This window comes from Gavia stellata, chromosome 6 (genome assembly GCF_030936135.1).
Source record: "Gavia stellata isolate bGavSte3 chromosome 6, bGavSte3.hap2, whole genome shotgun sequence".
In the NCBI taxonomy this organism is placed as follows: domain Eukaryota; kingdom Metazoa; phylum Chordata; class Aves; order Gaviiformes; family Gaviidae; genus Gavia; species Gavia stellata.
This window is the reverse complement of record NC_082599.1, coordinates 2,234,914-2,262,593: the sequence shown is the minus strand read 5'-3', so window position 1 is coordinate 2,262,593 and position 27,680 is coordinate 2,234,914. Positions and strand designations below refer to the sequence as shown.

The 27,680-nt window shown below is 43.6% G+C and overlaps 1 protein-coding gene across 1 annotated transcript; it reads left to right on the top strand.

The window, feature by feature from the left end:
• On the top strand, positions 1-27,553 carry TMIE (transmembrane inner ear). The gene is made up of 4 exons (XM_059818768.1): positions 1-12; positions 5,375-5,492; positions 22,628-22,777; positions 27,231-27,553. Exons 1-4 carry the CDS (start codon positions 1-3, stop codon positions 27,551-27,553), a joined length of 603 nt encoding a protein of 200 aa, XP_059674751.1.
• The last annotated feature ends 127 nt before the right edge of the window (positions 27,554-27,680 follow it).

Sequence of the window (27,680 nt, the reverse complement as noted above, 5' to 3'; positions counted from 1 at the left end):
ATGGAGCTGAAGGTGGGTTCTTGTTCCCCCACCTTCAGACCTGCAGTTTGCATTCTTTTTTAATTTATTCTGGATTCTTTGGGGACACAATACATACGGTTATTGCTGATAATCATTAACTGTAAAGTAAAACAACCTGCTGAAGATCATCAGGTTCTGGTGCACGAGATACCCCATGGCAGATCATAAGACGGGACCAGGTACAGTGACCCACAAAGGGTTGCTCTCCACAGCTGTAGACAGGGAATATACCCACAAGCATGGGTCTCTCCAGAGCAGACCCTCATGAAGGAACACACTTCTTGGATGTAGAGTAATGCTACAGCCTCTCTCTTGTCTTCGGACTCTTTGTAGCAGACCACCACGGACACTGAGTGTTCCGCCACGGTCAAGAAAGCGTGGAGCATTGCGTTGCTCTGTGCAACACAGGCCTGCAAGTGCCACAGCGAGGCAGATGGAAGGAAGGACTATTGGCAATGTGCAAGGCTCAGCTGAGCAGGCAGTATGTGCATGATAACCTCCAGTGCTGCAGCTCCCCTCCCTGCCCTTTTTTAGGTCTTTTGGGGACCTGCTCCTAAGACAGTCTAAGGTAGCAACTACAGTCAACCTTAAACCTCCGGTCATCCTCACAGCTAACCCTTCACCTCTGCTCCCATCTGGTATAACCCTGGCAGGACTAACACCAACCATGACCCTGTTTGTCTCTCTTTCCCTTCTTGACGTGCACTTAAGACTTAGCCAGATATGCAGTTCCAGCAGAAGCCCCACAATTTCCTTTTCTCATAAGTTTTCCTCTTAATATCTGGCTCCCTTTCCCAGTTGTCCATCAGACACAAGTCTGGAAGAAAAGACCCATCCCTTGGAGAGTTGAGCTTCACAAAACGGCAAAAATCATGCCAAGTTACTGCTAGTGAAGAGTCTCCTGTGAATCAGATTGAGGCTACTCTAGCGGTTAACTCCAGGATCAGTAGTAAGTAAGGAAAACTGAATCGAAGGCAGGAAGTAAACTTAGATCTCTGGGGTCAGCACTTCTAATTAGACAAAATTTTCTGAACCTAAACCACTGCCGTGATCTCTCCTCAGGGCTGCTGTCTACCGCAGCAGCTTCAATTTCTTTTTTTGTTGCTGGATGCTTTGTAAGGAGCAAAAAAAGGGAGATCTTTCAGTGTAAAGTATTACAGATTCCAACTTCTTTGATTGTCCCGGATGCCTCTACAAGACTGCACCGCTCTGGCCAGACTTTCTTTCTCCCTTAGTTCACCTGTAGCAGTTCTGGCTTTTGAGGACTAGATGCCCCATGGCCAGTCCCTGCGCTATGGGAGAAGGGTGGCTGTCACAAATTTCAATGAGGTGTGGCCGGGTGGTGCTGAGTAGCCAAGACAGCTTGGAAGAGACCGGCTCAGACAACAATCCTATTCACCACAGATGGCTTCTAAATAGGATGCCCCTGGGAAACAAAGCACTCCAGACACGGCGGGAAGCATCCTTCATTAGGAAGAGACTAAAATATGGTTTGTATTGCACAAATAGACAAGTAATTGGAGAGCAGCTCCAGCTCCAATTCACTCTGTAGTATCCATTACGGCTGTGTTTTAACAGCACTTTCATGGGCTGAGAGGGGAAGGGCACTGCAGGGAATCAGATGTGCCTCTTTAGGAGGTTGTTTTAAGAAATGAAGTGTTTTCAGCTTCTATCAAAAGGCTATTGCCAGTTCAGGTCAGATCCTACACTCAGATATAAGGCAATGAAGGTGTTTTGTTAACAACCCTTCTGAAAGTTCACATTAACCCTATGATTTGCTGCACCGCGGCACATCATAACATGAAGTTCATTGGTAATAAGGGTTGTTAACCTCTGATTTTCTAAGTTGTCAGCCAAAAGAATAAATCCTGCGTGTTGGTATGTGTGACCCTACCATATCATCACTGCACTGGGACCACAGGAGTTGGCCTAGACAACCTATTTGACTAGTAACATGTGTCCTCTTAAAACACCTGTGAAATGTGCTCAACCCCATTTCAGAGATGGGAAACTGAGGCACACAAGAACTAAGGACTAGATCTGCAATGAGACTTAGCTACCTTGTTTGTCAAACACCTAGCTACTATAGAGGCCATCAGGTCCTTGTCCAGTTTTCATCTAAATGGTCACTCCAGAGAAGTTTCTTCTGGCAAAGACAAGTATCTGTAAGGCTATTTGCCCCAGACTCTCCCATAGATGTTGAAGATCTACCCAGTAGTCAGCGGAGCTGCAATTGAGATTGCAATTCACCTCATCTGAAGTACTAACCAAATCACCACTAAACCACATAAGGAAAGCTCACATCATCTTCCCAAGATAAGGCTCTCATGATTATTAATTCATTTTTTCACCTGTTTTCTAATTCTCCCCTTACACCTCAGTTCTAGAGCATTTTCAGGAGCTGGAAACTAAAGCGCTGTTCATGTTGCATCAGACACACTCCCCTCTTTGCCCAAATCCCCTCTCTTTTTGTAGTCATGCACTAAACAGGACATTATCACATCTTTTCTGACCTTTAATACAGTACAAGCCACAGAATTTAATTCAAAGACCTCCTTGTTAGCCTGAATAACTTAACTAATTAAAGACGTGCTTTTCTGAATGACAACCAGGCTTAACGCAACAGCTACAAGCCAATTTAAGAGCAGGTTTCTTTAGTCAAACTTCTCATCAGTGAACCAAAATATGGAAGCAAGACTGCTTAGAAAAAGTATATTTATGAATGAATAAAAATACCAGACCTCTCTCAGTTCTTTTTTTAAATTTAATTTTAATTAATTACTTATTCATTTCAAGACTTTTGTTTAACGGAGAACACCACTAAAAAATTTACTTCCCCAAAACAAATGCAAATTGAAAGAAAAAGTACACTTACAGCTAGGAAAAGTCCACTTAATTGTAAAAATAAAGATCTTTTTAAGGAACAGAGGCATTTGGTATAATGTCTCCTACTTGAATTATTTTCCAGATCACAATGTATGTATATATATGCATGAAAGTACAAAAGGAACCTGCAAGCTACAACATAAAAAGAAACAAAACAGCACCACCTTGCCAGCAGGCAGTCTTGTGGTTTATTCATGTGAAGGCGAAAATGAGAGAAGCCAGGACCTTCCTCCTGGACTAACAGCACAACTGGATTCTCTCTGCACATTTAACGTGTTCTCAAGTAATGCAAGGGCTCTCAGCAAATACAGGTTACCCAAATTCTTCATTGCAAACGCTGTTTGTTCATTACTGTTATTTATATATATTAAAAAAGCAATAGGATCCCTGGTCTAAGATTTAATTGCCACTCCTTGATGTTGTCCGTGTTGTTTAATCTCCCTACGGTATATTCTCCTTGCTGCTATGAATCTCTCATACTACTGGAGCTGGGAGAATCAGAGCTCTGGCTAGAGAACTGGAGCCTCTAGCCCAGAATGACCCATTTTGAACCATTTTCCATTGCATTTCACGAAATCTCACATCTGTGCTTTCTGTCATTAACTTTGCAGGGTTAAAGCAACATGATTGAATCCCCAGCACTTAAATGCAACTCGAATAACCATCCCAAATTCAGCTTTGCTGTTTTGACAGCTAGAGGAAATGCTGTGTGGGAATTACTGCCTGCGCATTGTACTACCCTTCAAGGGTCCATCAACTCCTCATTCCCCAGTGACAAAGGGATTTAAATCAAGTGTCCTTTCTCAAGGTATAGATGAGTTCCAGTATCTGTCCCTGTATCAAATCCACATGGCATTTCCCTTCAAAATATCTCAAGGCAAAAGTAGGGAAGCAGCGACGTTCCTCTGTTACCAGTGGGGAAACTGAGGCACTGGGGGCTCATGTGACATGAAGCAGACAGTGCAAGGTGTAGATCTGAGATTTCCCAATTTTGTTTCGAACCCACAGATGATGAAGTCACTGCTGTCAAATTACTATGAAGTCTAGTGCCATTTGAGGTGTCCTACAGTATCTGACATGAGTACGGGAGCTGGCACGTGTGACACAGTGCAAGACCTGTGCCCTGCTGGGTGGGCAGATGGAGGATGCTCCACAACACCTCAGACAAGACCAGATGACTGCATTTAAGAGGTTGAATCCTACTCCCACTCATATCTTTAAAGCCAAGGAGCTATGAAACAACACCACAGCACTGCAGGTTACTCCACTTTTAGGGTCTTGCTCCCTTCCAGAGGAGTATTCCCTATCTAGAAAGGTGGGTTAAGACCACATCAGAGCGTAGACATTCAGAGCTGGGGCACAAGCCCCCACAGAGGTACATGCCTGGAGGAGCTCCACAGCAGGACAACCGGAGACAAGATTCACATCTTTTCTGGGAGCAGAGCCAGCCCTGCCTCCAGGGCAGGTGAGCCAGGCTTGGCCAGGGCCATCTCTGCCCAGCAGACAAATCCTCTACCCCTATAGCAGCTCTAGTGGGGCCAAGACAGAACAGTTGAGTTACCTGGTCCCTTCCCGCACCGCTCCTTCAGGCAGTGGGCTAGCTGTAGGCTGTGACAGTCACTACGCAGTTAAAGAAGGTGGAAATCAAGTGTGCACCATGCCCTAGCCCCCCTCTCAGGCCCTATGAAGTCTGAGCAAAGAAAAAAGGGACCGATGTGGGGTCAGGAAGGGAATGTGCACCAAGAAGGGGAACAGACCCAACAGCTTTCACCCAAACCCTAACCTGAGGCAGGGAAGAAGCTGCACCGTCCTCCTGGCAGGTCTTACAATAGAGCGCGAAGAGAGAAATAGAAACAGACAACCAAACTCCAACATCAGCATCGACTGCTGTCTCACACACAACTTCTGTCCTATTTGATCTAGCAGTTCTTCTGCAGTGTTTCTCCAGGGTTCAGGAGAAAGGCAGAAATTACTCTCCAGGCACCCAGAGCATCCTCCTTCTCCTCCTGGAGGTCAGGCTGCTGGGGCCAGCTGTGAGATAGCGCAACAGGGGCTGATCCCCCTCCAGTGGGGGCTGCTTTAAGCCAAAGCTCTAGGGTTTGACCCCTGCCTAAACTAGAGCCTTGCCTTTACCTGGCCATGGGCTCCACTTAAATATAAGAAATTTCTCCTGACCGCAGGAGATGGACTCTTTAGAAAAAGCTGGGACTTTAAGAAATAACAGCAAAAATATTTTCTTTGTAGTCATGAAAATTGGCAATACTTCAGATAAATTTCAAAACAGCAAAAGCTTTAGATAAAAGCTCTTTAGTGAAGTCTCTATTCCGCAAAGATTTCCAAATTGTTGGGGGGGCCAGTAAACTGGGGTCCACCATCTCCTGTGCTATTGGCATCTTTCTGACTGTTTTAGGGACCCTTGCAAATCTTAAACGACATTTCTCTTTTTTTTTTTCTCCCTCTTTCCCAGGCCACCACAGAACCTCCGAAAAAGAAACCAGACCCTGTCACTTCAGAGACGGTGGTGATCTGGGGGCTGCGCCTCTGGCAGGTGATTGGTATCTTTGCCATCTTTGTCCTGGCAGTCAGTAAGTCATAATTCTCTGCCTTGCACCAACCACAGCACGACCCCAAGTAGGACCTGTTCCTGGAGGACTACAGACCAAATGGCCATGGAGGTCACAGGCTGAGGCTCTTTGGTCTCTGGCATCACAGGGCTACACACAGAAGGGGTTTTGCAGCAGGCAGAGGCAGGTGGGGTCTTTGAAGGGACCACAGATGGGCCACCATGGCTTTATCTTGCAACATACTGATCAACAGGTCCTAGCTGGTGGCATCCCAGAGAAGAAGAGATAGTATAGGGCTGTGCCACAGCTGGGACTGTTTTCAGCTGCAGTACCACATTCAAGCCCAAATGCCTGTTATAGCCATGGTCCTGCCCTGTCACACAGCCATAAAAACTGTATGTGACTTCTTGTGGTGCTGTCCCACATGCTGAGAAGCCTCAAGAGGTCTGCAGTCACAGCCAGATCTGGCATCAAGGTCCCTAACTCCTATTCTGGGTGCCAAGACTTCCAGCTTGATTTTAGCAGGGCTTTCAGGACTTGAAAAATCTCCTTTTTTTGGATCCAGGCATTAGGAAGCCATTGGCTCAGACCTGGTGGCTGCAGCGGGATGGAATCAGCACACTTTGAGGATCTGTTTGGGTATGGCCGATTCCCAACCTGAATGTCTTCATCCAACTTCATCCCCTTGCAGCTCATTCTCTGGGAACAGTATGTAAGCTAGCCTCACTGTCCACTGCAAACTGCCAGCATGAGCTTCCTTACGAGAATATCACTCAGGACACTGCTATAACCCCACCGAAATTCAAAGGAAGGATCTTCTGCTCTCCCCTTTATAAAAAAAAAAAAAAATATAGATCAGCGTGATACCAGTCAAACTTGATAAGTCCATTTCTATTTCCCATCTTCTTGTTACTCTCTAGGCAAGTGTTTAACTAATTCATTTCTTCCAGCATCTTTCCAGCAAATGAAGTTACACTGATTCATCTACAATTCCCTTGAACCTCCTCTTTTGCCTGTTAGGGTCAGGTGAGCAAAGGGACAGAGCCTGTCCCCAGTCCCTGAAGGTACATCCCGTCAACTTGGAGATCACCTCAAATCCTTACCCACTGCAGGAAAGACATCATCCAGTCATATGGGCTTAGGTACATTTAAATCTTCTAGGCTTTTTTTACCATTCTCTTCTCATTCTGGCTTGTGGCCTTAATTGCTTGGTGAAATTAATTTCACAAGTGTAGCAATGAAGAATTTTAAAGCGACTAAAGGAAGGCCTTGAGTGCCCTACCTTTCCGCATCACTTCTGCTCTCACTCCTCATAAGTGATGAGCACTCTCCAAAACAGAGAACAGCCACTGGCAATGCCAACCCCGACGTACAAGCAGCCTGTTTAGGAGAACGTGGGTTTGCTGGGCCAGCTCTAAAGACATAGTATGGCAGACAACTGATTTCTAGTGCTCCCTGTTACTTTTTAATTTGCTGCTAAACCTGCATCTAGAGGTAGCCCTAATCAAAGAGCACAGCAGTTTGTGTGGTGCTGCCTCTGCTGATACTGGGGGAATCAAGTCACTTCTTGTTGCCAGAGCTTCCTCTTTGGCTGCTGTGGGTAGCCTGTATCAGTCCTTCCCCCGATAGTCTTCCTGTTGTGTTCCTGTGCTCTGTTTAAACCAGACGTTCACATTTTCAAAGCAAGTACAAGCATTTTCCTCTGTTTTCTTTTCCCCTCATATTGCCCTTTCTGGGAAAACGCCACAGCCTACACCCAAAGTCTGAGAGATAATTATTTCTATAATTTGCCTGCTCTCAATCAGTGAAGCTTATGTTAATTCATCACATGCCACAACACCCTTTGCAAACAATTACAAGAAACACCATAGAGCAAAGCAAACATGGTCAAGTATTTAACCCTAGTGACTGCATACACCGTGTGAAATAGGCATCAAAATTAACAACAGGAGCTTTAAAATGCAAGTAGGTGAAGGGGTTTATTTATCCCTTTTTTCTTGGTTTGGGGGCAGCACATTGTAAAGAAATTTTCCCGCCAGTAGGTCTGATTGTTTTGTTGTTCCTTAGAAATTGCCTTTGGCATTACCAGATTATTTAGGGTTAGAAGCCTGGAAAGTCTGCCAGCACATCAGATGGTGCCCTGCTCGCAGAAAAGAAACTAAGAGGATTTTTTTTTTTGGTTGCCTAAAAATATCGGTTGCAAGAAGCAAACATCCATGAAAGTTTACTCATCTAGTGACGGCCCAGAAATGAAATGTATTATAGAAAACAACATGCAAAGAAAGGTACAGCCTGTGTATTTAGAGTGTTGAAAGGAATGAATTGTGAGAAACTAAAATACTTTTAAGAATCTGTGTTTAGACAAGCAAACAAATAGGTTATATTCAATTCAGTGAAGTAACACCTGCTTCAAGGTCTGAGTTCCCATTAACACACAGAGGCGATTCAATAAAATCAAACTATTATGTCAGCCTGCTACAGATATATTATTGGAGAGGTAGGAAAGTATTTGCTAGGACATCACAGGTTTTTGGCTTGCTGAGTCTCAGAGTAATAAATAGATCCAGTGCATCACTACGTGGAATGGATTCAGTTCAGGGCTCTGCTGCTCTGTTACAGCCTTTTTGTTTAAAGAAGTTTTCTTTCAATGAGCAGAGGGGATTTGAAAGCAAGCATACCAGCTTAATCAGCTTTATGAAAACAACAGGTATTTGGTGAAGACAGCAACTATTTACCAAGTCTGTGATCCAAGTCAAAACAAGGCAGGTACAAACTTAATGACATTAGAACAACTGAATCATACAGTCACTTCTCACCGATTTCTCATATCTTGCTCCAGCAACATCGTCCTCCTCCTCCTCCTCTGTGTTGCGATCCCCAAAGCATCGATGGTTCCCCAGCTTTACCAGCAAAGCTTTAACTCTCAGAAGACGACACAGGTTTTTCTGTGAGTGAGCTCGTGGAGGCTGCCTTGGTATCAGTCCAGAAAACTAGGCAATATTCTACTTTTCTAATGGGACAGGAGCTGGAGAAGAGCTTTGGTATGGCTTCCTTTTCCTGGTTCCAGGAGCTTCCCACTCAGAGCAAGAGGGTAGCACAACCCTCTAACAGCACTACCCCTCTGCACTGGGAGCCAGAAGAGCATCCTTTCCAGGTCTTCTCAGGGCCTGCACATGATCCCATTAGCTTACCATCCTACCTTGTTATCAAGGGTGTGTCTACTTTGTCATGTGAATTCAGGTGAGGAGTAAATGAGGATAAGGAGAGGAATTGAGATGCTTTTAAAGTTACTGCCCCTAGCTACCTCACACTGTGGGTGAGCGCTTGAATTGAATTCCTTTCAGTTGAAATGGAAAACAGTTGCCCCAGAAAGCTACGGTCCCAGATATGCATGGTAGTTGCTAAGGGCAGCCACAGGACCAAACTAGAGCTACTCCAGAGTGCCCCCACCCCTGAAATGCACCAAGTGTGGATGACAGAGCCTCCACGCTCTTCCACCCCACAAACCTGCTGAGCGACAGAACATGCAAATATAGATATGAGCTAGTGTGGTCCCAACTCTTGCTCTTAGCAACTTCCACAAGATGGCATCATCGCATAAGAAAAGGCAGGAAAAGCAGCCAAATCCAAAACTCTCTGACATTTCCTCATTTAATGAAAAAAAAAAAAAAAAAATTAAAAAACCCCACATAAAGGCATGTTATATATCAACACGCACCACTGAAATGGTCAAAAAGCCTCTGGGGAAATCTTGTAACTCATAAAAAGGTTTTTGTGTAGGTTACAAACCAAACGGGATGCCTCCTAGCTCTGCCCAGCAGAGACCAGAAAAGATGAAGTGTTTGCACACGTTAGCAGAAGGCTTTCCTGTCCGTCCTGCAGCAGATGATACCAACAGATGCCATATGAAAGCATCTCTCTGTTGGACCCATCCATCTCCATCTTTTTCCCATGTTTCTGCTCTGTGATAAGATATATCACAAGAGGGGAAAAAGTCTTTGGGAGTAAAGCAGCCCACAGTAGAAAATATAACTTTGTAGCACATGCAGAGCATCATTCAGGTGATGCTGGCGGTATAACCCTCACGGATGTGTGCAATCATTACACAATTCTTGTTCACCTACTAAAATATCAGGAATGCCAAGTCTTTTTGCTACAACTGGAGAAAGCACACGAGAGCTCATTTTTAAAGCAAGCACAACCTCTACAGGGAAAAATCTGGAAAGAAAGGGAGGAAAAAGAAAGTTTCTCTGGTACCACACAGAGTAGGTCAACTCACTGTTGCTCCTCTGCCCCCAGGACTTTAGCTTTTGTCCTTGGTTAAAGGAAACTTTTTTTTTTGGGTATTTGAATCAAGTAGAGCAAGTGTCCTGACAGTGTGCCTTGAAATCCTTATCAGGGTTGCCTCTCAGCACCCGGCATAATTCAGCCACTCTGGATTGCTTCTCTGAATGCTGGTTGATAAGAAAGGAGACCCCTTGCAGGCATGAGCAGAGACAACGGTTGCATCTGTCTCGCTCTTTCTTGGAGAGACTTTGATGAGACAACAATGGATGACTAAACTGAGATTAGCTGTCAGGAGGATTTGATTCACTCAGGAGCACTGCTATCTGGTTTCCTTGTCTGGCATTTTCTTTTTTTTTTTTTTTCTCCTGTCCTGTGAAAGCTGTAAATGGGGAACTGAGGCCCAACACTGTCGCCCTGATAGGATGGGATTGAGTCATAACCTTGGAATCTTGCACAGCCTGTTTCATCCACAAAGACTGAGGACTCTGCACCGAAAGTATTGTCCTTTGCAAACTGCAGTGCTGTGATGGAGGATGGGGTTGTCCTGATCCATCCCTGGGAAAGCCAGGAGCTGGCCCAAGGCTTGCCCAGCGTGCTCTCCATTGACTCACCCTTTTCTTTGGCATCATAACCACCATCAACATTTTTAAGCAGCCCTGTGGGCTGTTTGTTTTCCTCTCTGGATGTTACTTTGTTTTCAAGGTCTGCTGGTTTCCTTGTTTATGTACATCCCGGAGCCTGTTGACAGCAGCCCACCAGGGAGAATACAGGCAGCACCTCTTTGAGTAATGCCCTGCTGATTTCTGCATAGGCAATCCAACAACTGGCTCTGGATGTAGGACAAAATGCCTCGATATCCCTGCTGGCATATCCTTCTGGAGTGAAAGGCATGAATAGAGGGGAGAGGGCATGAAGAGGGTGATGGGAGGAGGGACAGTGCTGTGAAGAGGAAGCAATGGCTCTCAGCTCCTGCCCAGAGTCCTCCTTTTTCTGTGTCATGCCAGCTTGATGTAGAATGTCAACCAGATGTATCTCAGATACCACAGGCAGGGAGAGACCCCTTTCCTATTCATCCTGCTTTGAATCTGTACTCTGTTGAATGGAGAAAGTGAAAGAAGGTAGGATGGAACTGTAGCAGGAGGTTCCCATGTGGGGTGGGGTTGCAGCAGAGCTGTTACTGCATCCCACTGCAGTGTTCCAGCCAGGAGCTCATGCCTTGTGCTCAACTCAAGCTGAAGACCAAGCTGGCTTTGGATGGTACCCAGTTGTTATGCCAGGGAACTGCTGAGGTGGACTTTAGACCACCTTGTATCCATGAGTGGCGGACTTTTAATTCATTGGTATTATTCAGTGCTGGTGTTTTAGTGGCTCCAGAACAGCTCTGGGGCCATGGAAACAAGTTTGCTTGCTGCACATCCTTACATGTAGTCCACACCAGGTCTAGTACTACTGGGAAGTAGGGCTTACCTGGCTGGGGATTGACAAAGTAGTGGGCTAAAGCATAAGCTGATTGCAAATGTCGGAGGCTCAGTTCTGATCTTTTCCCCTATCTCTGTGTCCTTCTGCAAGTCCTACCCGAGGCGCTTTCCCATTCTCACCCATGCCAGTCAAATAGTAACATGTAGACCCAGGCATGAGCATCAGTAATTTTTCTCCTGACATATAACCACAGACATGAAAACTTGAAGAAGCAGGTCTGTCATCAGGAGCGATGCTCGGGAGTCACGAATGCAAAGCTTTTGCTTACCTGCCTGTGTAAACTGTGAGCCTTTCCCTTGAACCTGTCAAAGGTTCAAGAGGAGTATAGAATAGTGTGAGAGTACAAGGGAGGCTCACACTGAACAAACGTGTTCCCAGGAATCAAGTATTATTTAACGAGCACCAACAAAGCTGTTAAACATCTTGAATGCAATTAACTGAGCACAGTTTAATTTGAAGTGTTAGAGGTTTTATTTACTAACTTGCTGCTGGTGTAGAAATATAAATGCCAGGCGAAAGATTTACACTATTAAATAACCATTACTTTTTGGATGGCAAAACCACCCAGATGTTTCCATTAATGTGCAGAATTTCCAGTGAGGCACGGATAATTTAGGCTGGCTCAGGGATGCTTCCCACAGTGCTTTCTGACAGAGGCTTTCACATCTATCTTCAAGCGCGGCATCACAGCAGGCCAGCATACAAGAAACACTCATCAGGGTGCATGGAATAGTATGTGCAGAGGTGGATGAGAGGGGAGGAGTACTGTCCCCTATCACAGAAAACATCACTTGGGACAAGGGGTGGCTTTTACATGGAGACAATATGTTGAGCCTCTCTTTTGCCCTCAGCCCAGGTTCTCACATGGAAACCTCTTACCACACGTGAGACATTTCCTTTTGGTTTAGAGCTATCCTGCACTTGTGTGCCTACAAAATAGCCCAAGCCCCCAGACTTATTGGCACCAGCATATGTAGCTCAAGCTGAGCACAAAACAGGGTGCTTAAGAGAAAGTTAATGTCTTTTACAAAGGACCATTTTTTATGTACTCCAATTAATAACAAGTAAATATTCTTTCTTCCTGATTATTTTGATAACAGATGACCTATGCTGTTCCTACTTTGTACAATAATGGTATCTTAAACTTCCATTGTGCATGTTCACACACACACAGCCCTGAGGCCACTACAAAATTAGTTGTTGTGATCCCTATCAGCTAAAAAGCATTGGAGATGCCGTTGCCTGGGGCTGGGTTCTCTTAAAGGTGACAGCTGTCAGGTCACACAGAGGGGCCTGCGTCTGGAGTCTGCAAGAAGCAGAACTGGAATGTTGGACCATGGTGGGGCTCCAAAACAGCTCCTTTTTGTGGGTGTCCCCACCAGCTGGAAGCCTAACCTGCTTCTTCATCTTCCCAAGACACCCTTCCAGTCGGTGACCGTTCATGGTAGAGGCAATGGGGTGATGGAGTGCAGATTTGTGCACAGGTGGACTCTGGCATCAGCGATGGGGACTGTGAGGAGAGGCTGCATTGCTGTATGGCACAGTGCATGATGTACAGGTGTGCTTGAGATTTGCTTGGGACAAGCGAGTATCACTTCTGATCCACTTTTTGGTTTGGAAAGTGAAAGTCAGATTTGCAGCCTTCCTGGGAACACCCCCTTGGTTAACTCTTCATGTTCTGATTTAGTATTACTATGGTTATTTCAGTAGACCATCATAATTTTAATTCCCATTTGCCCTTCATGTGCAATTTCATGGCTAACCCACCCAGAGCATTTTCTCTACCCAGTGTGGAGAACAGGCACAAGCCACCATCTTGCACAAAACCCAACTAACACCAAACAATAGGGATTTTGCAGATTCCCAGGGCAGAGTAAATAACAGCCCATACCCCCACTTCTCAGCTGGTGTAAATGAGTGTAGGTAGTAGCCATATGTTGCTTGCAATTAATTGTGATTTGAAATTTGTGTGTATCCATAGCACTACATGAGGTCTGGGGGTAGACAGGTCTGAGCTGCACAGACTAGATCCAAATCTGGTTTTGATCTTCCCAAGCCACAAGACTAACTGTGGGGAGTGTTGGGATCCTGGGTTTTGTTGCTAGGTCTAGTTTGACAGAAAAGACAGGCCCAGCTTATTGACTACATTTTGAATAAATGCCTGACAAAAGGTATTTCTCCTTGTTAGATGAAACAATCATCCTTAGATCTTGTCTCACACAGCTGCAGCGCTGGTTCCTCCTTGTGACAGCTGCTCTCCTTGCGTGGAGGCAATGGAGAGGGTTCAGTCCCAAATCTCTCACCCCCCTGGGATGGTAAATCCCACCCCTGCTCCCAGCCTTTACGGTGGGATGGTGGGGAAAGAAGGTTAGAGAGCTCCACCCTAGCCTCAGGAGCTATTGCACCAGGCATAAAAGACCTCAGGAAAGAGATAGAAAGCATAAGCAATCAGAAGCTTTTTTTAATTAGGACTTTTGTTAATTAACAGCTCAGATTACCAGCCAAAACATCTAATATGGACTTTGTCACTATGATTCATCTCACCTATCTAGAGATGCCTTCAGGTCAGGCATCTAGACTGACCAGGTGAGAGAAGTGGGGATAATTAATCTGTTGGCTTTAGATGTTTACCTAAGGATGAGATGACCTGTGTCCTCAAGTGCCCTGGCTACCCTGTCTGGATCTATAGGGATGCTCCAGGGAGCTCCCAGTGAATACCTGCTTCTTCTTGTCCCACCCAACATTTCCTAGCTCAGAAATCTAACTTTGACCAAATCAAAATTTCCTAAGGTAACACTTGTTCTGATGAGAGGTCCAACCCTAATCCATATTTTTCACTGGTGAGCTCAGAGAAAATACAAAGTGGCTGCTGTTAAAGCTGTCTTCCTTGCCAGTAGGGAGGAGAATAAAAAAAAACCCCACGAGGTGGAAGGAGCAATGCAGGGAGTTGGCTGAATCTGTTCAAACAAAATGCAATGAATGACAGCAGAAGCAAGGATCTGTGGTTGGGAGAAAGGAATATAGACCTCATCTACAAAATAAACAAACATTCAGTGACTAAATTATAATTAGTAAAATTTAGTAACTGTTATCAGAGCAAAGCAATCAGTTAAGCAACACAGTTCAGGGTCATGCTGCATTGAAGAGTTATTTGAATGTATTAGTGTGGGTTAGTGAGAGGTAGGAAGGTTTGTTGACCTCTGAATGCTGTCCTGGTGAGATGCTTGTGCCTATGTATGAAAACAAATGCTGAAAAAACCAGAGGCTTGCAGGAAAAAAAAGCCCCCAAATCCTCACCTTTGTTTGATGCCTGGAGAAAGGTCTTCAAACAAGAGCCTCACTGAACTCACTTTGTTTAGCTTGGTGGAAAGAAGATCAAAAGGCCACTTGATTGCAGCATTGAAGGACTTCAGAAAGAAAAGAAAAAATAAAAGTATTAAAGTTCTTTTTATTCTGGTGGATAGGGGTGAGAGCAGAGTCTGGAAATTAAAACCAGGTCAATTCAAATGAGAATTTGAGAAATAAATGTGGCAGGGAGGGTGATTAAACATTGCCACATTCCCTACTCCTTAACAGCTCTCCCCAGAGTAAGGTGGGATTCAATCCAACACAAGTTATTTCACTCAGGCAGTAAATAAACATAATAACCTGTGATGTGCAGAGAGGTCAGATGATGCGATCTAATGGTGTGGACAGATCCGCATTTCCAGGCACCAGGAAAGTATCACGCGGAGAGGCGTAGTTAAGCTTGATGGCTGAGCAAATATTGGAGCAGCCCTGACCCTTTGCAGCAGTTCTTTCAGCATATCCTCAGGGCATTTTACAAATGTGGACATATTTAAAAACACGTTTTGCTTCAAGTCATATTGGCACAAATGTTGGGACTACAATCTAGATCTCTTCATTCTTCAGCTCCTGTTTTTGCTTGCTAGGACATTAGTACTTTAACCCAAGTACTAGATTTTCCTTGAAAGAACAGCCATAGAGTGGGATAAAATACAGGGCTGAGAAGGATTTTGAGAAGGCATCTAATCCATCTCCAACCTGGAGTTTCAATCTGACATTTTTAGCATCCATGTCTCTCTGTTTTGCAGAAGAGAGCAGATCCGGAGTCGCCGGATCCCAAGTCCGGATGCAGTTACATGCCCTGGAGGTGGTTGCACACCCTTTAGAGGGAAAGCCTCCTTCTTCTGGAGCCCAGCTCAGGGACCTCTTCTGAAGTACTAGAGCAGAGCAATAGCTCTGGTAGTAGCAGTGGCATCTTTAAATAAGGTGGTTCAGGCACCAGCAGCAGCAGCAGCTCAGCATCTGAGCACTCAGGGTGGACCAGTCCTACAAGCAGCCACCCAAGCACTAACTAATTTTCTTAAGAGTTTAGTAGCCCTCTCTGATCAATGCATCATCACAATTAGCCAGTTATTAACACTGCCCTAAGCAGCTTGAACAGCCAAAATATCCTAGTTCTTTCCTTAAAGCATCATTGTAGTTATACAGTAAGCAACTCTCCAGGCTTCTCAAAGAGCATTTAAACACAAGTGCTGCAGTTAACTTGCCATTGAATACATCTGCATTAATTGCTTGCATTATTAACAATGGAATGGCTGCCTGATTAACTCAGAACAGCACAGGCTACTTTGCTAAATGTTAATTAAATGCTTCATTGGCAGACTGTATTTTTTCAGCTTCAAAGGGAACAAACCTATTGTGTATTGCAGCCAATTTCCATTCAATTTATAAAACTGTTCAGTTCTCAGTCATAGCTCTGCTGAAATATTACACCAAGCAGTCTCTGGAGAAGATATTTACATCTTTCCCAGCTCCTAGGAGAACCAAGTTGTTTCTCTCCTTCTTCTTTTCTTTGTTTAAATTTACTGCCCAGCTAAACTAGAAGCAACTGTGTTACTGTTGATGAGCTAAATTCACTTAAGTGAAAAGAAAAAAGAGACCAGGAACAGGATAACTTGGCCACAGGGATATTTAGTTTAAGCCAATAGAGCTCCTTTCACGGTCTTTTGCGTATGCTCTTAGCTTGCTTCAGTTACGAAACATAATATTTTAGTTTGAGCCGGTGGCAGTAAACACACAGCCGTTATTTAGTCACAAGCATCTAATTGTTGGTGGAAATTATGTGTTTAACATTTGCTCTGTTACTGTATTTCCAATGATAGTTTTTTGGGGTCATTTCTCAGCTCCTCCAACCTGAATAGTACTGGATATGAGTATTAGGAAGACATTGTCCCCTGTAAAAATAATGAAAACATGCTAAAAATCCAGAAAGCAACAAGCCTCACAGTCCTCATTATTTCCCAAGTCAGTGTTTTTCAGCATATGCTGAAGAGTAAAATTATATATCACTTAGAATACCTCTTTTGTCATCATAGATAGCAGAAACTTGACTCCTTTAAAATACCCATTTCATAAACAACCACCAAGTATTTTTTTCCTTCTTGAAAAATTACATTTCACATGCTCAGCCTGGCAGAAGCAATGAAAAATGATTTGATACGTTGTCAGCTTGAATCTTCAGTGTGGAAAGAGAACACCACGTGGAGGATCAGACCTGACTTTTTAATTTAAAACAGAAATGTTCCTTCAGAATAGGTGGCTGAATTCAACCGTGTATGTCAGGTAACTGAAAATGAAAAAAAAAAAAAAAAATAGGTGAGAAAATTATTTTTAGAAGCCAAACAGCAAAGCAATCCACAGCACACTATTGAAAAAGAAAAAGCTTGTATTTTAATTGTGCAGTTAGTGGAAAATGCTGCTTATCACAGTATCATAAGGCCATGTATTATTAATACAGAAAAGCTGAGAAAACGGACAGAATTGAAAATGACTCCACTACATTTTGTCGCACGGGATGTTTCTTCTGCTTTATGTAGTTTGATAGCAGAGAAACCATGAATAATGTCACCATTGCAAGCCTTGATGGTGAATATTTTCATGGACCTTCCATGGTGCTAATCATAGAATCATAGAATTGTTCAGGTTGGACCTTTAAGATCATTGAGTCCAACCGTTAACCAAACGCTGCCAAGTCCACCACTAAACCATGTCCCTCAGCGCCTCATCCACATGGCTTTTAAATACCCCCAGGGACGGGGACACCACCACCTCCCTGGGCAGCCTGTTCCAGTGTCTGACAACCCTTTCTGTGAAGAAGTTTTTCCTAATATCCCATCTAAACCTCTAAACTTGAGGCCATTTCCTAATGTCCAAAATGGGGCACTGATACATCTTATGGAGATCGCTTTAAGCTCACCATAGCGTCAGGCAAGCAATAGTTTACTCAGGCTACTTTTTAGAAGCCTTCTCAACAATTAAAATGAAAGCTGAAATCCTGGAAAGGAAAAGGAGACACACAGCATCAAAAAAGGGGCTAAATATTGCTTGATAGCAGTGTGATTAAAGCATTCACCTGGGGAATAAGAGACTTGGTGAATGTTTAATATAAAGCAGACATTCAACGCTTGAAGTCAGGTCATCTGCCTGTCAGAAGAAAAGCATAATAACAAATGCTCAAGCTAACTGGTCCCCCAAATACTTCATCCTATGGACCCAGAATCAAAAGTGGTCAAGTTACCACTATTCAACTGAGTTGCAATTAATATTCCTGTGCATTTTCATATCCCAAACAAAAACTTTTTGTTTAAGCTACTTTCATTGTTCGTATAACCCTCATGGAGGTTTTTAGTAGGGTTTGTTTTTTTTTTAGTGTTGTAATTCTTTTACCCTGAGAACACAGGCCTATCAGTTAACGTGCTCAGCTGATGCCACATCACATACTAATCTTTTGTAAGAGTATTGCTTTGATGTTTAACTCTCATGGAAGAGAGTACAGTCCAATTCTTGATCTGTTATCTTATAGGAATGGATATTTTTAAACAGCAATCCTCATTACCAACCATCCTCACATGATGGCTAAGTGTAACTGGCGTCAGACCCAGCCAAGTCAGTAGTGATGAAGCAGGTTAGAAGAAGCCTTAGTGGAGGCTCCCCTTTTCTTCTAACTCCTCCTTTGAAGGCCACCAGCTGCATTATTTCTCATCTGGCTGTGAACCCAGGCAGCCAAACCCCAGAAAGGGTAATGATGAGGAGGAACCCTTACAGGCACGTTCAGTTTCCCAGGTTGTCTTCAGAACAAAAAAAATCTCTGCTCTTCCAGTGGAAAATAATGTTAACCTTGGCATCAACAAATGCCCAGGAAACATTACAGGTTACATTGCTTTCTGGTTCACTTGATGGATAATTTATCAGTGGAGCAAATATAATCTCACTGGTTTGAAGCAGCAAAAAACTTAAAATATCTACCAGGCACAACAGAAACAATGCTAAGATAGCTCCAAATTTCTAATATGCAACAAACATTTCACTCTTAACTTCCAAAGTATGACATTCACCTATTCCAACTGAGGGAACAGTTCACACCCCTAAATGTAGATCTCTGACATAATTCGGGAAGCCCTAGAGCACAATGTCCCGCCTCTGGCTCTCACTCCAGGTGGTCACAGCTCTTTCACAGTCCTGTGTCAGACCGGTCACTCCAAGTTCTTTTTGTAGTTAATGGGGAGAAAGGCAGTTGCAGAGAATGATTTATTTGGCATACCTTAAATTTCTGTCATAAGATGAGATTAATCACCCTGTAGAGATTCTTCTTTCTCTCCATCAGCGACAAAGGGAGCCTAGAGTGACTGTCTGAGACCGTAATCTTTAGCTTTGGGACACATAAACCCCAGCGAATGAATTCCACCCACTCCGTCTCCTGTGTCTGACCTGGAGGAAAAAGCAAAGATATCTAACAGTCAATAACTTCCCACTAGCAATGAAATTATAATTTCTGGCATCAGTTTCAGTGTCCTAAAGCTCCTGTACCAAAATCTTATTCACTGGCCTGTTCTTTTAAGCAGATAATGGCATTCAGTTCAATACTTAGCCCCCCTGCATGACTTGAGCTGCACATTAAGCACAACTTGCAAGGGGGATGGAGATACAAATAGTACTGTGTTATTTTCACATAACCCTCTTGCTCCAGTGGCTGGTTATGAATCATTTCACATCCTAAGACAACATAAGTCCCCAGTACCTCAGTGTAATACTTCATCTCCATTAGAAAGTTAAAGAGAGAGCCCAGCTCATGGTTGTCATGCAGCAACTAGCATTTTTGTACTTAGTAGTTGAAAAGAAGTGGAACTGTGAGAGATACAACAACCCCTACTCCTTCCCGTAGGGCTAAGCCAACTACTGTGATATTGGCAGGCATTTTGTCCTTGATTTTCAAAGGCATTGACTTGAACACTGACAGTCTTATCATTTACCAATCTCCGGGAAATATGTCGCTAATTTTCCTGGCAAATTTTTCTCAAATGTGAGTAGAGGATTTCCTGGCTTAGCTGAATTCCAGAGTGCTTTTAGGAAAACAATAGGACTTGATTTAAAAGTGGTTAGAGAAAAAGCACGTACCCCATTCCCCCCAGTAAATTGTTTCTCTGCTTGCTGTCACTATTAAAAATGCATAATTATGTCTAGTTTGACCTTGCCTTGAGTCCTTGCCCAGCTACGGGGCATTTTTTTGTCTGCTAGCCTGAAAAGGTCTGTGTCATCCATTGATTGTGACGGAGCTGTAGCAGGCTCTGTGGGCAGGTGCACAGTGAAATCCTGCTGCCCTGAACAGCAGGGCAGACCCAGCTGTGTGCTTTCCAGATGTGGTACGTCACCCACCTGCAAGCTGCCAATAACACCGTATGGGTACCTTGCCTTCCTTTTGTAAGACAAGTAAAAGCTCAATTACCCTCAGCTTGTTGCTGACCCTCATGGAAGAGCAAGGATAAAAGCATCTTGATTACTTCCCCAATTACAGTTTATTACAATTTCATGTTGTTTTGGGCAATTCACTTCAGCTTCAGGTGTCTCCTCCTGTTGTGACATTTCGATGGCCCCGAGTGTGATTCCACTACAACATCTCTGCAGCAAACGCTTTAAAGGGAGTGATATTTTTGGCAGCAAAATTGAGCAAATAGATAGAGGAGATGTTACATTTTCCTTGGTAACTTTACACCAACCTGAAAACACTGAGAAAAGTGTACTTTCCTTTTCTCTTTTGTTATATGAAGAGGTCATGCAGATCTTGTTCCTGGTTAACATGATCCCTCTTTACTTAGGAGAGGCTGGACAGTACAGGACAAACTTTTAGGGAGTAAAATTTACAGCAGCAAATGGTCTGTGTGGTGTGGCTGAAAAGCTGCCTGGTGGAAAAGGACCTGGGTGTGTTGGTCAACAGTCGGCTGAAGATGAGCCAGCAGTGTGCCCAGGTGGCCAAGAAGGCCAACGCCATCCTGGCCTGTATCAGAAATGGTGTGGGCAGCAGGAGTAGGGAGGTGATCATGCCCCTGTACTCGGCACTGGTGAGGCCGCACCTCGAATGCTGTGTTCAGTTTTGGGCCCCTCACTCCAAGAAGGACACTGAGGTGCTGGAGCGTGTCCAGAGAAGGGTGACGAAGCTGTTGAGGGGTCTGGAGCACAAGTCTGATGAGGGAGCTGGGGTTGTTCAGTCTGGAGAAGAGGAGGCTGAGGGGAGACCTCATCGCTCTCTACAACTACCTGAAAGGGGGTTGTGGTGAGGTGGGTGTTGGTCTCTTCTCCCAAGTGACAAGTGATAGGACAAGAGGAAATGGCCTCAAGTTGTGCCAGGGGAGGTTTAGGCTGGATATTAGGAAAAACTTCTTCACTGAAAGGGTTGTCAGACACTGGAACAGGCTGCTGAGGGAGGTGGTGGAGTCCCCATCCCTGGGGGTATTTAAAAGCCGTGTGGATGAGGTCCTTAGGGACATGGTTTAGTGGTGGACTTGGCAGGGATAGGTTAATGGTTGGACTTGGCAGGGCTAGGTTAACAGTGGGACTTGATGATCTTAAAGGTCCTTTCCAACCTAAACGATTCTACGATTCTGTTCTATGATTCTTTGTGTTGTGAAGGCTGTCTGCAAAATAGTTTTACTCCTGGTGAATGAGAAATACTCACATTGGAACCAAACATACAGATTATTTCTCTCATTTCCTTGGATTAGTCTCAAAGGTCTAATACATTGCTCATGGTGATATAAAGCCAGAGGAGATTACCTGACTTTTGAAGTGTACGGGAAGTTGGATGCTTGCTCCTTTCTCATAACGTTGATGCAGCATGGGGGAACTCCGGTTAAACTAAGAGACAGAGTATGTAAAACTGATCATACAACATCTTTCCAAGCACAAGGCTCTGCTTGCCTGCAGAACCCATTTCCATAAGGTATATAAATGAGCTTAAGAACTTAGGTAGGTTGGAAATGTGAACTTTTATTTAGAATAGAAGAATGCCTCAAACTATTTTAAAGATGCCCACAAAAAAGCAACTCAGAAGTACATAGAGACCATGAGATCTCATGCTTTTTAACATGTTTTTATGACCTATGGGCCAACTATTTTTATGATTACCTGTTTCCAAGTTTCATTGGTCTTTTCCCTGAAGTTGCTGCTTTGTTGTTGTCAGAAGTGGTACATGGATGAACCAATGATCTTCTCAAGCCTGTGAATTCCTAATCTAGGAAACCAACTAATAGTGCTTTCATTACAATAAATTGTCTGAATCGTGATTAGATTTGCAGATGAAAATTCTGAAATAATGTGTAGGTTTTTGAATGAAGGGAAAATATTTCTTACTAGGAGTAAAAGCATCAGCAGAATCCTTAACTCATGTAAAGAAGCCTAGCTCATGGAAAGAAGCATGATGGAATAGTAAGAGCATGATGAGGGGAGTCAGGAGATCTGTGTTCAATTCTTGGCTTGTGCTAAATGGATTTGGATGAAAGTCAGTTAAGGCATATATTGAGCTCTTGTTCTGGATCTATTTTGAAGGGTTTACAGTGTTTCCATGCCAAACTCCTCATTGTTTTCTTCAGCTGGAGGTCCACAGCCCCAGCATCTACCTACCACAAAAATGAATCGCTAAGATGTGTTGTCAGGAACCTCTAGCAATAACACACTGTTGAAGGGTGACAGTACATCTTAATTGCTGCTGTCATTTCCAAAGAGATAATGAATTTAAGTTGATGGTGCTCTGATGCTTAGAAACACCAGTGGCACATGTAGTTTAAGGCAATGGTTTACATTGGTTTTGGTGGAAAGGACGTGCTCAGCTCAGCTGAAGAGTGGTAATTCTTTATTTTCAGGTAACTCAATTGCTTTAGACTGTGTGACCATATCCTTCACACAGGTACTTCCACTGATGTTCCCACAGGAAGAAATTCTTCCAAAATTAATTTTTCTTCCTGCTGTCTCCCCACTGTAAATGGGCCAACCTGCACTAGACAGAGATCTACTGACTAAACTGAATACTCTTGCTTCCCTCTCTCTTTTCCCAGTTATCACGCTCTGCTGTATCTTCAAGTGCCGGATTCCTCGGACAAAGAAAGAGATTGAGGCACGATATGCTCAACGGCAAGCAGCCAAGACATATGCAGACAAACTGGAGACTGTGCCACCGCTCAACGAGCTGACAGAGATCCCTGGAGGTACTTCCCTTGCTCACACATACACATGAGACCCATCTCTTCTTTTGGGATTGCTTTCTGTATGCATGAATGCAAAGGACCAAGTCCTCCCCTAATGTAAACCAATGATGTGGCTCCCTGGGCACAACCGTTAAGATATTGCCATGACTTGGTAAACACCTCCCATTTGCATGCACTAAAGCTGCAGCATCTGTGGCAACAGGTATGGTCATTTAGATGAAAGGGACAGTTTCTCCACTGGTACAAGTCAGGGTCATTCATTTGAAGTTCATGTTTAAAATTTCCAGAGAGTCTGATTCATTTTAAGGGCCAGTTCCTGGGTTGAGGGTGGGGTGTCAGTAGAAAGAAAAAGAGTTGTTAGAGTTTCACATTACGCATAAATGGCTTGCCCCATTTGGATGGCCAAGAGTATTTCTGTCACTGGTCTCTGCTCCTCTCACTCATCTTTCCTGATTCTGTACCCTAGGCTCTACTGAAACTCTTCTAACTCTCTCTGGTCATGTCCAGTCCAGACCTCTCAACTCCCTGCCTGTGGTGAAAGAAGAAGATGAAATGGCCCTGCAAGGAAATTAGGGGACTGCCTTCCTCTCCTTCTGTCTATGGCTTCTCTTTTCTGATGAGATCCATCATACCTTGGACTCTCTGCTTCTCAGTTCCCTTTCTGCATTTCACCTCTAGTTTCTCCATACCTTTTTATGATTTTTTTTCTCTTTCCTGTGTCTCTGCAAGCCCTGTGGTCTGTAGCTTCATGTAAACTGGGAGTTTCCTTGACTCAAAATTTGATGCTTCAGTCCATGAAACTGGTGAAAGAGGCAGATAACATAATTGTAGAAATTTAGTCCTACACCAGCAAAATACAGAACTACGTGCTTAACAGTAGGAACGTGCACATACCTCAGTATTTCAGAGATGTTCAGACATCTGACTATGCCTACACTATAAACTGAGGATGCTCAGACCACTCTCTGGAGCTGAATCCAGCTGGCATGAATAAGCCCTTATCCATACAATTAAATACTCTTAACCTACTTTAAAGTCAAAGGTCATCCAAATGTCTAGTTAATGCACTCTTACATGTATGAGCAACCACACATGGAACTGCCTAGTATTGTATCCTTCAATTTCCTGCCCAAAAGACAAAATTCTGACTCTGTAAGGACCAGCTATCAGTAGATCCCAGAGGGTGTGAAGGCTCATGCCTGTAGATAGCAGAAAGCCAAATTCACTCATTTGCTGTTGCATCCTCTTCCTGCCTAGCTGTTACTTCTGGAAAACCACTAACTTAAGGATGAGAATATCCAGAAGAGACAAAAAGGGTATTTGGGCAGCAGAATGGCCACTTCACCCCAGAATGCTAATAAATTTTGTTCTCCTTTAAGCAGCCTTTACAACCCACAAACATGTACATGCACTCCATCCAAAGGCTGGCTATTTTGGTGTAGATTTAATCAGACCATGGTAAATTATTGCAGCATGAACAAATTACCACAAGAAAACAATTTATGGGAAGTCAGCTGCACCATAAAGACTACCTAAATTTTATCCAGTTAAATGTATAAGTCGAATAGTTGACCACCCTTTGACCTTTTGAGAAGCCCAGAATTATGGTCCTGGCACAATGCAGGGTGGGAGGTTGGTGGATAACATATTTTTGAGTGGCTGCTGATGTCTGGTAATGGCTCATGAATACGTGTGCTCTGAAGCTCCTAGCCCTCTGGGGTCAGATATAAATCTGCCCAAGTTGCCCTGAAGGAACTAGTACTGGGGTGGGAGTCATCTAACCACAAGCACATTATCCACATCTATGGAGAAGTCTGCATCCGCACTAGTTGTCTTAACTTTATCCCTTTATCCACGGTGGGAAATAAAAAAGATGTGATTCCTTTCACAGTAGGGGAGGTGCTAAAGTGGAAGGGGCAAATTGTGCCTTAAAAACGCCTTTATGTCTCCAATCTTGGGGACCCAACAGGACTGACTCAGCTGTCAGCACCTAAAGTGTTAGATGGAAAAGCTATGTGTGATCAAACCCACTGGTCTGCCCTCCTTCTGTGATCAGTGTGCATCCTGTCCCCAAAAAAGTTTCACTACATGATTTAGGCATTACAGTGGAAAGTATGCAAACCTTGGGCTTCATCTCTGCGTTTTTATTTTCATCTGTACTCTGTACAGAGCGCGATGCTCTGCCATGTCACCCCACTGACATTTGGCAACCCACCTTGATTTATGCAGTCATAAAATACGATGTATGTATTTGTCAACTATTTATATACTTATACCATGACAACCCCTGGTAGACCCAGTCAAGGCGAGAGAGATGACCTGAGTGATTCTAATTACTGAGTGGCCATTAAATGCTTTAAAGATTTCTGTAAGTGTCAAATGATATTAATCATGAATATATTACAATGTTTAAATACTCTCATTTCTTGGCATTATTTTACCCTACTTCACATTTACTATGGTGGAATATTCTAACTGCCAAATAGCTCTCCATGCACTTTTTTGAGTGTTATATATGGCAAGCCCTTTCACTGGACATAAATAAAATGGACTTTAGGTTTCAGTGTATAAAATGTTACATACAAATTGATTCATTTGTGCTCTGTCTCCCAGTCTGTGGGAGAAGTATAAGCAGGGCTTGGCCTTTGCTCTAGGTGGAGATGTACTGTCTGGGTCCATGGCCTGGGAGATCTTCAAGTATTCTGGTCTGAGGCTGCTCCAGCTGACATTTTTGGGAGTTCACCTGGTTGCTACTATATTTGTCCAGGAATCAGATATGTGGTGGTTTTTTTTATTCTTCCATCTCCTTTTTTTTAATATGAGATGGCAGGATTTCCCCTGTGGTGGTAGGAAAGAGTCTGTATTGTTCTATTCCCATTTGTATGTGCAAATGAATCGCCAGTTCCCAAGGTCAAAGGATAATATTTTGTTTAGTGTGTGTGCTGAAGCAATATTTTAGGTAAACATAACAAATTCAGGTTTGATTCTCACCTGTAATACATTGCTGCAATTTGAAAGTGACACTGCAGATATCCATAGCAATGGGACATTTGGGGCTACTTAAACAGATTGGAGTCCAGTGGCTCCAGGTAAGGGCTGAGACATCTCACCAAAGGCCCATACCAAATTACCTCCTAAGCCAGTTCACTGTCGTCTTTCGTTAGCCTGTGACAAATGTGAAATAATTTGACTTAGCTTAGGTGCTAAACAGTGACCAATCATCCTCCATTTGCTGAGGTCACTCCCAGGTCATTGCTACATCTTGGCTGATTTTAATTATTAAGTTGTGTTAACATGGGTATCTATTTACATTTCTGAGTGCTATATTGAGGATTTTCAGAGAAGAAGGTCATGGGAAACTTAACACATTTTCACTTGTTTTTGCAAAACTTTACACTCTGCTGGTCTTGAGCAAAGGAAAAACTTTCCATAAGAAATATAAGAAATATGATCTGTGTTTAAGTGTCAAGTTGCAGCTTGAGATGGAAGTTCAGTGCATCAAGCTCTGAGGTCAGAAATACTTTTGAGAAAATGAACCACTTCTTATAGAAGAAAAATAAGAATGATGAGGAAAAGCTTTCTGGTACCAAATCCTTTGTCAGAATAATTAAAGTCTGCAGAGCCAATGTGATACTTCTGAGTCTTCTCACCTGAAATGTGGCCACTGATTCCGAGGTATTCCTAAGTAAAAATATTTCATAAGTAAAGATATTATAAGCTTCCTATAACTAATATGGCTTGTGTGTTAAAACATATCAAAACAGAGCTTACAATGCACTAAAGTTAATTGCTATATGCCCATGGTATGCCCTTAATTACAGTGGTACAGATAGGAAGCCAGTCCCATGGTGGTTGGATGTGGACAGGACATAAGCTAAGCCTACTTTGTAGTCCCATGCTGGGCAAGCCATCTTCTGCTTGTCTGTCTCTGAGAGCAAAGATCCCCAGCAGAATGCTTACCATCCACTCTCAGCTGCAGGAGACATACCCCATACAGGAAAACGAAGAATTAGAAAAGCTGGCCAACCAAAATGAAAACCCCAAAACCAAACCCAAGCTAGTTCTGTACTGAATTGCATGAGACATGTTTCTGTTCCTTCTTGTGGAAGGAGACAACTCTACATTGAATGTCATTATTGGGAAATGGTTATGGCCTGTGCTTACAAAGTTCATGGATCAGTTCCTGCCAACGGGAGCCATTTCCTCCAATAGGTCCACAACCCAGCTCTTGAAATTACAAGTTCTGCTTTATCCCATTCGTCTACCTTCTCAAAAGAAAGACACGAAAACTGGTAGTCAGTGAGGAAAACAGCTGTACGGACAAAGCCCCAGTAGAAGTATTTTCCCTTTGTCCAAGATTTGCCAGCAGGGAGCAGGAGTTTTGCCCTCTTCCTGGCTGGTGTCAACCCAAGTTAACCGCTTTCCTGTTTTCTTTTTCCATCCTTTCATACAGCTCAGGTTGCAGAAGAAAAAAAAGAAGTTCCCACTGTATCTGGAAAAGTGGACAAGGCTCAGGGTAAGAAAGATGGATCCAAAGGCTCCAAGAAGAAGGATGGTGAAAAGGAGCAGAAAGAAGGATCCAAGAAAGAAGGGAAGGATGGGGCCAAAAAGAAAGAAGGAGAAAAGGGAGAAAAGGGGGGAAAGGACACTACTGACAAGAAACAAGGTGGTGGGAAGAAAGGTGAAAAAGAAGGTGAAGCAGTGAAATCAGGAGGAAGCGCCAAAACTAATGGCAAGGCTGGTGGGAATGCCAAAGCCCCAGCAAAGAAGAAGTGACCTTGCTAAAAGACAGTGCTGGCAGGCTTTCAGGGAGGATACTGTCAAATTGCTGTGGGTAGAGCACTGGGAGCGGATAGGACATGCTGTCTCCATATACTCAGGCTGTTGAGTGCCACTGGATGTA